The sequence below is a fragment of the Lissotriton vulgaris genome, chromosome 5, assembly GCF_964263255.1.
Source record: "Lissotriton vulgaris chromosome 5, aLisVul1.2, whole genome shotgun sequence".
Classification (NCBI taxonomy): domain Eukaryota; kingdom Metazoa; phylum Chordata; class Amphibia; order Caudata; family Salamandridae; genus Lissotriton; species Lissotriton vulgaris.
Genome location: NC_141693.1, coordinates 4,747,069 through 4,759,436, shown reverse-complemented (window position 1 = coordinate 4,759,436; position 12,368 = coordinate 4,747,069). Strand labels below are relative to the sequence as shown.

The window sequence follows — 12,368 nt, the reverse complement described above, 5'->3', positions numbered from 1 at the left end:
GCCCTCAGACAGCCCTTGGGCCAGCCCAGTGGTACTGGTCCCCAAAGCCGCCGCCCCCGGCACCACTCCGGAGCTCCGGTTCTGCGTTGACTACCGGGGCCTCAATGCGGTCACCAGAACCGACGCCCATCCCATTCCCCGAGCAGATGAACTCATCGACCGTATGGGAGCTGCCCGCTACCTCAGCATCTTCGACCTGACAGCGGGCTACTGGCAGATCGGTCTCACACCCCGAGCCCAAGAACGATCTGCCTTCTCCACCCCTGATGGCCACTACCACTTCAAGGTCATGCCATTCGGCATGAAGAATGCTCCAGCAACATTCCAGCGGCTAGTAAATCAGGTCCTGGCGGGACTCGAAGAATTCAGCGCCGCCTATCTGGACGATATCGCTGTGTACAGCCGCCACTGGTCCGACCACCTCAACCACCTCCGAGAGGTCCTGCAGGCCCTCCAACGCGCCGGCCTCACGATCAAGGCCAGCAAGTGTCAGATTGGCCAAGGGTCCGTGACCTACCTCGGGCACCAGGTGGGAAGCGGTCTGGTGGCCCCGCTGCAACTCAAAATCGCTGCCATCCAGTCTTGGCAGCCCCCCATCACCCAGACCGAGGCCCGCGCCTTCTTGGGGCTCACAGGCTACTACAGGCGGTTCGTGAGGGACTATGGCAGCATTGTGGGGCCCCTCACGGAGCTCACCTCCAAAAACCACCCAAAGAAGGTCAACTGGACCCCAGACTGTCAAGCGGCCTTCGAGAAACTGAAGGCCGCCATGTGCACTGCCCCTGTGCTCCAGGCCCCCGACTACAGTCGGGAATTCATCGTCCAAACGGATGCCTCCGACCATGGCATTGGGGCAGTCCTCTCCCAGTTGAACCCCGAAGGACTTGACCAACCAGTGGCCTTCATCAGCAGACGTCTCCTGGCCCGAGAACAACGCTGGAGCACCATCGAGAGGGAGGCCTTCGCAGTGGTGTGGGCTCTCAAAAAGCTCCGACCCTATCTCTTCGGCACCCACTTCCGGGTGCAAACAGATCATCGGCCCCTGCAGTGGCTAATGCAGATGCGGGGGGAAAACCCAAAACTGTTGCGTTGGTCCATCTCCCTGCAGGGGATGGACTTCACCGTGGAACATCGACCCGGCCAAGACCACGCCAACGCAGATGGCCTGTCAAGATTTTTCCGCCTCGACGAGGAGAGTCCCCAAGAGGATGGGTGACTCTCCCCGCCTTCAGCTGGGGGGGACGCATGTTGGACAGGCCACGTGAGGGGCTTGCCTCCTCCCCACATGACAGGACCCGGGCCCCGGTCCTCCAGATGTTACCCACAAAGGCTACCCGCACCCCGTCCCATGCGGGACTCCTGCCGCGGACATCTCTGTATCATGGGGCCGAATTCCTTCCCGCTCCCTCGGCCGGCCCGGCTGCCATCTTGGACACTGCACCACGAGGCCGCGTGGCCTCAGATCGACCCTAACCCTGGGCCTGGCCAGGCCCCGACATCCCGGCACCACCATCCACCCAGGAGGTGAACGGCCCACTTGGCAGGTTGATGGGAGAAAGAAGTATCGATGGCTCTCCCCCGCCAGGTGCCGATCGCACCCAGCTCCCCGGGCGCTGGCTCCACCCCCCTGCTGGGTGTCTGGACTCCCTCATCCCGGACCTCCCGACCTCCAAGTGCGAGGGTCCGGACATCAAAGGGCACCAGACCTATAACTGGGGCAGCTCCAGAGCAGGAAGGCAGTTGTATCCTGGAGTCGAGAGACGCAGTGAAGAACTCATCCTTGACGGACTACTGGCGCTGCCGTAGTCCTACCTTGCGAACTATTGTCCTGCCTGCTGGCGCTGCCGCAACCTTCTGAAACCTTCATCGTCGTCGGGACCTGCTGGCGTGGCCGCGGACCGTTTGTAACCACCACCTTCATCGGGACCTGCTGGCTCCGCCGCGGACCGTCGCTAACTTCAACCATCCCAGGACCTGCTGGCTCCGCCGCGGCCCGATCATCTAGAACGCCGAGCTCGAGGATTGTGAGCTATTTCATCTACCAGATTGGTAACAAGACTGTCCCGCTACCCTTTTCCCAATCGAGAGACTAGAACCGAGGGGACCCCTGAGTCCAGACCTCCTTGTACCATTTCACCGTACTTAAAGAATTGCTTATAAAGAACGTTAAACCTTATCCGTGTGTGGTGTACATCTGTGGGGGGGAAGTTACTCGTCTGTACGATCGCTGGAGACGGCTCTCCCCGGAGACCTCTCCCCTTATTCTCGGCCGACCCTCCCGGTCCGTCTAACACAGCCTCTCACTGTATTCAGTCCCAAGATTCTGACTTGCCCGTATGAGAGGTCGCTCATTTGCCTGTCTTGGTCCCAAGCTCTGGAACTCCCTTCCAATTGCCCTTAGGAACTGTCAATCCTTGTTATCTTTTCGTAAAGGTTTAAAGACGTTTCTGTTCACTGAGTCGGCTTGAATGATCTCTGTGTGCTTCTTTATGCCAGGTGCCTAATTTGGTTGTTTGCCTACACGTGTCCTCAGTGCCGGGAAACCCTGTTGGGTAGTTGTGTGCTTTACAAGTGCAAAAAATAAATAAATAGACCAGGCCACAAAAGAAGGGTGGAGAGAGGGAGGGCACTGACAGAGACAACAGGCAGGGAGAGCACATAATAATAATAATGACGCATTTATTAAGCGCACAGCTACCCCAACGGGGTGTCCCGGCACATGCACACAGAGGATGAAAACAAAGAGAACATGAAGAGAGTAAAGAGACATAGAGGTGAAATGGACAGAGTAGAAAACTAGGCATAGGGTGTGGACAGAGTGAAAAGACAGAGATAGCATGGAAAGTGAGGAGAAACAAGGATGGAGTGAGTTAGATTATAACTCATCTGTAGAGCACTCATTCGGAGATGCTTCTTGGCGCTTTTGGAAGACTTGTCCTTAAAACTTAACAGTGACGGGTAAAAGGCCGGACGACGCTTAATTATTAAGAACCAGGGTTTAATCTGATGCCAGAAACAAAAAGTGTTCCAAAGTCCGGCCACTGCTGCGGAAACAGCCGGGTCTCCACAAGTGGCTGTCCTGGTCCTGGCGGTGGCGAGAAAGGATTGGCTTTCCGATCTGAGGGCACGTGACGACTGATAGAAGGAACATCTACTGACCAGAAGTAGGAGGCTCTGAGGTGATTGTTAGGGCCTTAAAGGCTGACCAAGTTCGAACTGGGAGTCAGTGTACAGACTGCAATTCTGGTGTCATATGCAACCTTCTGGCAGTTTTCGTAGGCGCTCACTCGTGCCTCAGAATTCTGAGCCTGCTTCAGCGTCATAAAACGTTGTTTGGAGACTCAAGGTGGAATGAATGAGTTTAGTCAAGACAAGCCTGAATGCTAGCGGTCACTGCTGGCATTTGCAAAGGGGACTCAACAAAGGAGGGATAATCTTCTCAGAAGACAAAGATGGATGAAACAGCGTTGGCCACATCCATGGGCTGGGCTTCTAGGGACAGTGTGTTGACCGACGAAGGACGCGTCCCACGCCACAGCGATGAAGTGAAGGTGATGAAGATCTCTGCTTTGCCCGGGTTCACCTTGAGGAACTTGCTGCACATCCCTTGAGAATGGTGAGAGCCGCCACTAAAGGTCTCGTCTTGTGACTGAAAGACTCTAACGCACCAGGGGCCACATGTACAAACTATAGGAACAGAGATTTCCAAATACTGATTTAATACGAATCACTATTTGTAAATCGCTATTCTTTTTGAATTAAACTTTTAGTTTCATGCTTGCAATTCCTAATGGGACATAAATCGAACTATCTTATGAATATTAATAAGGTAGGTCTCGGTTTGCGTCCCATTAGGAATCGCAGCCATCACTGGGATGGTGGCCTGCTGAGGTCAGCAGACCACCACGTCTGTGAATGCGTTTTAATAAGGGCTTTTTGTTGTTGTTGAAATGCAACCCGTTTTAATTAAAGGACAACAGGATACATTTTTACAATAAAGAATGAAACGTTTGGTTTTCATTTGTTTAAGAGCAGCCAGTGGTCTCTGGGAACACTGCCTGCTCTTAAAAAAAGGTTTTCCCAACATTCACTAGGGGGAAGGGGTCCCGCCCATGAGGACCCTTTCCAATTTGCAAATGCATTACCACCAACTTTGAGTTGGTGGTAAAGTGCAAATGTTTTGCAACCATATTTCGGTCACAAAACATTCGTACATACCATTGCAATTTGGTATTTGAAAGAGATGCCCTAATTACACCTTTCCAAACACCGAATCGAAAAACCCAAATTGCGATTCACTAACAAGTTACCGAATCACAATTTGGGCTTTGTACATTCCAAAAAGCATTTTTCTGGTCGCAAACGGGATGATTCTGCAAATTAGTTTGTTTGTGACCAGAAAAATGCTTCGTACATATGGCCCTCACTACATGAAATGGCAATTATCATTACCAACCACTGCTTGGTGGAATAATTGGGCATTGGGGCCACACGTACATGCTAAACAGAAAGGGCGAGAGGGTTCATCTTTGCGGGACTCCGGAGTCAATGTTGTACTCCTTCAAAGAGTACCGAGAAAGAGTGACCACTTGTGATCTCCCTGAAATGAAAGATTTTATGCACTTCAGGCCCGTACTGGAGATAACCACTGCTTCCAGAGCCGTAAGCAGGATGTTGTGGTCAGTTGTAACAAATGCTGCCGACAAGTCTAAGAGGATTGGCGCGCCAGTTTTGCCTTTATCAATGAGCTCACGGAGATAACAAAGGGCTGATATGACCATTAGCTCTGTTCTGTCCCCGGGACGACAGCCCACTTGTTGCCTTGTCATTGGGTTATCAGCTTCTACAAAGTCCTGAAGCACAGCAACATTTCCACAAGTTTGCCCCTGTACAGGACCAATGAGGTGAGTCGAAGGGCCCGATTCAGATCTTGGCAGACGGGTTACTCCATCACAACGGTGACAGATATCCTGTCGGCCGAAATATAAATCCCATTATATCCTATCGGATTGTTACTCCGTCACAACGGTGACGAATATCCCGTCCACCGAAATACAAATACTTTTATATCCTATGGGATTTAGATTTCGGCGGACCGGATTTCGGTCACCGCTGTGATGGAGTAATCTGGTCCGCCAGGATCTAAATCAGGCCCTAAGGTTGTTTGTGATGCTGCAGCCTCCGTCCAGGGATCTGAAAACAAGCCAAGCTTAAGGAGCTGTTACAGCCTTGAGGGAGTCACTTGTGGGAAAAACAAGTGGCCTTAGATGTCGGACCGGGACAGGATCATGTGTTGACCCTGAAGGGCGCTGCTAGGTGTGGTCTGCAAGAGTTCGTCTTCTGTTATTTGTGTGATGGAGCCTAGACAGCTCTCCGTTTGCAAAAGAGATTTAAATGGAGAAGCAGCATCAGGATGAGGCCCTAATGATGGAGTCCGGGATAGTATAAGTTTCCTCCTCTAGAAAGAGGACCCTGTTCTCACGAAGGACTTGTGCCGTTATTATTTCTTATTTTATGGCTCTAGGGTGTTGAAGTTCAAAAATAATGCCAAAGAGTTCTTTAGATATGTTAGAAGAAATGCAAATAATTTTAGAGAAGAATTTCTGAATTTCTGGAAGATGGACAGGGAGGATAGATGAGCACATGACCTGAACAGAGGGAAGAGACTAGGCGAGGACATAGACAGAGGTATGACCTGGACAGAGAGGAAAGACAGAGGCGAGGACATGGAAAGACCCAGATGAAAGAACAGCAGGCAGAGTGACAGTAGTATTGCATGATGGTCTTAGAGTGCTTTCTTCAAGCCATTCTAGTTAGCGCAGCATTGTTTAAATAAATGGGTGATGGGTACTCACCGAGAGGCCCGCGTGCCCAAAGGCCTGCCTCACTGCCACACTGTAGATAGCGCCTTCCACCACCTCTTCCACTTGGAGCACCGGCGCCTGCAAAACAAAGAGCAGCTGATTTAGTGACAGACACAGGATAGTCAGGAGTAGAGAAACATACGCCATCGAACCACAGAAAATACACAGACATCAACTGGCTCAGAAACAGACTCAAAGACACCAGGGGCCGTATTACATAGAGGGCCCCTGGCTCGCAACGGGCATGAAGGGAGCTCCAGTGTAGACACTGGCACACACCAGATATTAATGTGCTGCTACCATGAGGAATTGTTGCAGAGAATGGAAGTTTCCTATGCTTTGCATATCTCATTAAGACCTTCAATTCCCACACCTCATTGAGGGATGTGGGCTCTCTCACCAAACCCCACAGGGTTAACATGACTTCACTTAAAACTTCTAAGCACCCATCACCAAACCCCACAGAGAGGATACACCTGAGAGAACTCATCCAGATCACACGCACCTGAGAGAACTCATCCAGATCACACACACCTGAGAGAACTCATTCAGATCACACACACCGGAGAGAACTCATCCAGATCACACACACCTGAGAGGACTCATCCAGATCACACACACCTGAGAGAACTCATCCAGATCACACGCACCCGAGAGAACTCATTCAGATCACACACACCGGAGAGAACTCATTCAGATCACACACACCTGAGAGAACTCATCCAGATCACACGCACCCGAGAGAACTCATCCAGATCACACGCACCTGAGAGAACTCATCCAGATCACACACACCTGAGAGGACTCATCCAGATCAAACACACCTGAGAGAACTCATTCAGATCACACACACCGGAGAGAACTCATTCAGATCACACACACCTGAGAGAACTCATCCAGATCACACACACCTGAGAACTCATCCAGATCACACGCACCCGAGAGAACTCATTCAGATCACACGCAACCGAGAGAACTCATCCAGATCACACGCACCCGAGAGAACTCATCCAGATCACACGCACCCGAGAGAACTCATCCAGATCACACACACCTGAGAACTCATCCAGATCACACGCACCCGAGAGAACTCATTCAGATCACACGCAACCGAGAGAACTCATCCAGATCACACGCAACCGAGAGAACTCATCCAGATCACACGCACCCGAGAGAACTCATCCAGATCACACACACCTGAGAACTCATCCAGATCACACGCACCCGAGAGAACTCATCCAGATCACACGCACCTGAGAGAACTCATCCAGATCACACGCACCCGAGAGAACTCATCCAGATCACAAGCACCCGAGAGAACTCATCCAGATCACACACACCTGAGAACTCATCCAGATCACACGCACCCGAGAGAACTCATTCAGATCACACACACCTGAGAGAACTCATCCAGATCACACGCACCCGAGAGAACTCATCCAGATCACACACACCTGAGAACTCATCCAGATCACACGCACCCGAGAGAACTCATCCAGATCACACGCACCCGAGAGAACTCATCCAGATCACACGCACCCGAGAGAACTCATCCAGATCACAAGCACCCGAGAGAACTCAATCCAGATCACACACACCTGAGAACTCATCCAGATCACACGCACCCAAGAGAACTCATTCAGATCACACACACCTGAGAGAACTCATCCAGATCACACGCACCCGAGAGAACTCATCCAGATCACACGCACCCGAGAGAACTCATCCAGATCACACACACCCGAGAGAACTCATCCAGATCACACACACCTGAGAACTCATCCAGATCACACGCACCCAAGAGAACTCATTCAGATCACACACACCCGAGAGAACTCATCCAGATCACACGCACCTGAGAGAACTCATCCAGATCACACACACCCGAGAGAACTCATCCAGATCACACACACCTGAGAACTCATCCAGATCACACGCACCCGAGAGAACTCATTCAGATCACACGCACCCGAGAGAACTCATCCAGATCACACGCACCTGAGAGAACTCATTCAGATCACACACACCTGAGAGAACTCATCCAGATCACACGCACCCGAGAGAACTCATCCAGATCACACGCACCCGAGAGAACTCATCCAGATCACACGCACCTGAGAGAACTCATCCAGATCACACGCTCCCGAGAGTACTCATCCAGATCACACACACCCGAGAGAACTCATCCAGATCACACACACCTGAGAACTCATCCAGATCACACGCACCCGAGAGAACTCATTCAGATCACACACACCTGAGAGAACTCATCCAGATCACACGCACCTGAGAGAACTCATCCAGATCACACGCACCCGAGAGAACTCATCCAGATCATACGTACCTGAGAGAACTCATCCAGATCACACACACCTGAGAACTCATCCAGATCACAAGCACCTGAGAGAACTCATCCAGATCACACGCACCCGAGAGAACTCATCCAGATCACACACACCCGAGAGAACTCATCCAGATCACACTCACCTGAGAACTCATCCAGATCACACGCACCCAAGAGAACTCATTCAGATCACACACACCCGAGAGAACTCATCCAGATCACACGCACCTGAGAGAACTCATCCAGATCACACACCCGAGAGAACTCATCCAGATCACACACACCTGAGAACTCATCCAGATCACACGCACCCAAGAGAACTCATTCAGATCACACGCACCTGAGAGAACTCATTCAGATCACACGCACCTGAGAGAACTCATTCAGATCACACGCATCTGAGAGAACTCATCCAGATCACACACACCTGAGAGAACTCATCCAGATCACATGCACCCGAGAGAACTCATCCAGATCACACACACCCGAGAGAACTCATCCAGATCACACACACCTGAGAACTCATCCAGATCACACGCACCCGAGAGAACTCATTCAGATCACACGCACCCGAGAGAACTCAGATCACACGCACCTGAGAGAACTCATTCAGATCACACGCACCTGAGAGAACTCATCCAGATCACACACACCTGAGAGAACTAATCCAGATCACACGCACCCGAGAGAACTCATCCAGATCACACACACCCGAGAGAACTCATCCAGATCACACACACCTGAGAACTCATCCAGATCACACGCACCTGAGAGAACTCATTCAGATCACACGCACCTGAGAGTACTCATCCAGATCACACACACCTGAGAGAACTAATCCAGATCACACGCACCCGAGAGAACTCATCCAGATCACACACACCTGAGAGAACTCATCCAGATCACACACACCTGAGAACTCATCCAGATCACACGCACCCGAGAGAACTCATTCAGATCACACGCACCTGAGAGAACTCATCCAGATCACACACACCTGAGAGAACTCATCCAGATCACACGCACCCGAGAGAACTCATTAAGATCACACGCACCTGAGAGAACTCGTCCAGATCACACGCACCTGAGAGAACTCATCAAGATCACACGCACGCGAGTGAACTCATCCAGATCACACGCACCTGAGAGAACTCATCCAGATCACACACACCTGAGAACTCATCCAGATCACACGCACCTGAGAGAACTCATCCAGATCACACACACCTGAGAGAACTCATCCAGATCACACACACCTGAGAGAACTCATCCAGATCACATGCACCCGAGAGAACTCATTAAGATCACACGCACCTGAGAGAACTCGTCCAGATCACACGCACCTGAGAGAACTCATCCAGATCACACGCACCCGAGTGAACTCATCCAGATCACACGCCCCTGAGAGAACTCATCCAGATCAAATGCACCTGAGAGAACTCATCCAGATCACATGCACCAGAGAGAACTCATCCAGATCACACACACCTGAGAGAACTCAATCCAGATCACACGCACTTGAGAAAACTGATCCAGATCACACGCACCCCGAGAAAACTCATCCAGATCACACACACCTGAGAACTCATTAGATCACACGCACCCAAGAAAACTCATCCAGATCACACGCACCCAAGAGAACTCATCCAGATCACACACACCTGAGAGAACTCATCCAGATCACACACACCTGAGAACTCATCCAGATCACACGCACCCGAGAGAACTCATTCAGATCACACGCACCTGAGAGAACTCATCCAGATCACACACACCTGAGAGAACTAATCCAGATCACACGCACCCGAGAGAACTCATCCAGATCACACACACCTGAGAGAACTCATCCAGATCACACGCACCCGAGAGAACTCATTAAGATCGCACGCACCTGAGAGAACTCGTCCAGATCACACGCACCTGAGAGAACTCATCCAGATCACACGCACCCGAGTGAACTCATCCAGATCACACGCCCCTGAGAGAACTCATCCAGATCACATGCACCTGAGAGAACTCATCCAGATCACATGCGCCTGAGAGAACTCATCCAGATCACACGCACCTGAGAAAACTCATCCAGATCACACGCACCCCGAGAAAACTCATCCAGATCACACACACCTGAGAACTCATCCAGATCACACGCACCCAAGAGAACTCATCCAGATCACACGCACCCGAGAGAACTCATCCAGATCACACGCACCTGAGAGAACTCATCCAGATCACACACACCTGAGAACTCATCCAGATCACACGCACCTGAGAGAACTCATCCAGATCACACACACCTGAGAACTCATCCAGATCACACGCACCTGAGAGAACTCATCCAGATCACACACACCTGAGAGAACTCATCCAGATCACACACACCTGAGAGAACTCATCCAGATCACATGCACCCGAGAGAACTCATTAAGATCACACGCACCTGAGAGAACTCGTCCAGATCACACGCACCTGAGAGAACTCATCCAGATCACACGCACCCGAGTGAACTCATCCAGATCACACGCCCCTGAGAGAACTCATCCAGATCAAATGCACCTGAGAGAACTCATCCAGATCACATGCGCCAGAGAGAACTCATCCAGATCACACACACCTGAGAGAACTCAATCCAGATCACACGCACTTGAGAAAACTGATCCAGATCACACGCACCCCGAGAAAACTCATCCAGATCACACACACCTGAGAACTCATTAGATCACACGCACCCAAGAAAACTCATCCAGATCACACGCACCCAAGAGAACTCATCCAGATCACACACACCTGAGAGAACTCATCCAGATCACACACACCTGAGAACTCATCCAGATCACACGCACCCGAGAGAACTCATTCAGATCACACGCACCTGAGAGAACTCATCCAGATCACACACACCTGAGAGAACTAATCCAGATCACACGCACCCGAGAGAACTCATCCAGATCACACACACCTGAGAGAACTCAGCCAGATCACACACACCTGAGAGAACTCATCCAGATCACACGCACCCGAGAGAACTCATTAAGATCGCACGCACCTGAGAGAACTCGTCCAGATCACACGCACCTGAGAGAACTCATCCAGATCACACGCACCCGAGTGAACTCATCCAGATCACACGCCCCTGAGAGAACTCATCCAGATCACATGCACCTGAGAGAACTCATCCAGATCACATGCGCCAGAGAGAACTCATCCAGATCACACACACCTGAGAGAACTCAATCCAGATCACACGCACTTGAGAAAACTGATCCAGATCACACGCACCCCGAGAAAACTCATCCAGATCACACACACCTGAGAACTCATTAGATCACACGCACCCAAGAAAACTCATCCAGATCACACGCACCCAAGAGAACTCATCCAGATCACACACACCTGAGAGAACTCATCCAGATCACACACACCTGAGAACTCATCCAGATCACACGCACCCGAGAGAACTCATCCAGATCACACGCACCTGAGAAAACTCATCCAGATCACACGCACCCCGAGAAAACTCATCCAGATCACACACACCTGAGAACTCATCCAGATCACACGCACCCAAGAGAACTCATCCAGATCACACGCACCCGAGAGAACTCATCCAGATCACACGCACCTGAGAGAACTCATCCAGATCACACACACCTGAGAACTCATCCAGATCACACACACCTGAGAACTCATCCAGATCACACGCACCCAAGAGAACTCATCCAGATCACACGCACCCGAGAGAACTCATCCAGATCACACGCACCTGAGAGAACTCATCCAGATCACACACACCTGAGAACTCATCCAGATCACAAGCACCTGAGAGAACTCATCCAGATCACACGCACCTGAGAGAACTCATCCAGATCACACGCACCCCGAGAAAACTCATCCAGATCACACGCACCTTAGAGAACTCATCCAGATCACACGCACCTGAGAGAGCTCATCCAGATCACACGCACCCGAGAGAACTCACTCAGATCACACGCACCTGGGAGAACTCTTCCAGATCACACGCACCTGAGAGAACTCATCCAGATCACACGTACCCCAAGAGAACTCATCCAGATCACACGCACCTTAGAGAACTCATCCAGATCACATGCACCTGAGAGAACTCATCCAGATCACACGCACCCGAGAGAACTCATTCAGATCAC

General features: G+C 51.1%; 1 protein-coding gene across 5 annotated transcripts in view; it reads right to left on the bottom strand.

Moving 5' to 3' along the window:
* The window catches only part of RGL2 (ral guanine nucleotide dissociation stimulator like 2), a 246,205-nt gene that overhangs the window by 76,091 nt on the left and 157,746 nt on the right, over positions 1–12,368 (bottom strand). For all 5 annotated transcript variants that reach the window (XR_015295831.1, XM_086920620.1, XM_086920618.1 and 2 more), the window contains exon 2: positions 5,856–5,942. Coding sequence is in view for 4 of the 5 variants with exons in the window: in XM_086920620.1 (XP_086776746.1) it covers positions 5,856–5,942 (87 nt within the window). In the remaining variant the exon portion in view is untranslated. The remainder of the gene's footprint in view (positions 1–5,855; positions 5,943–12,368) is intronic.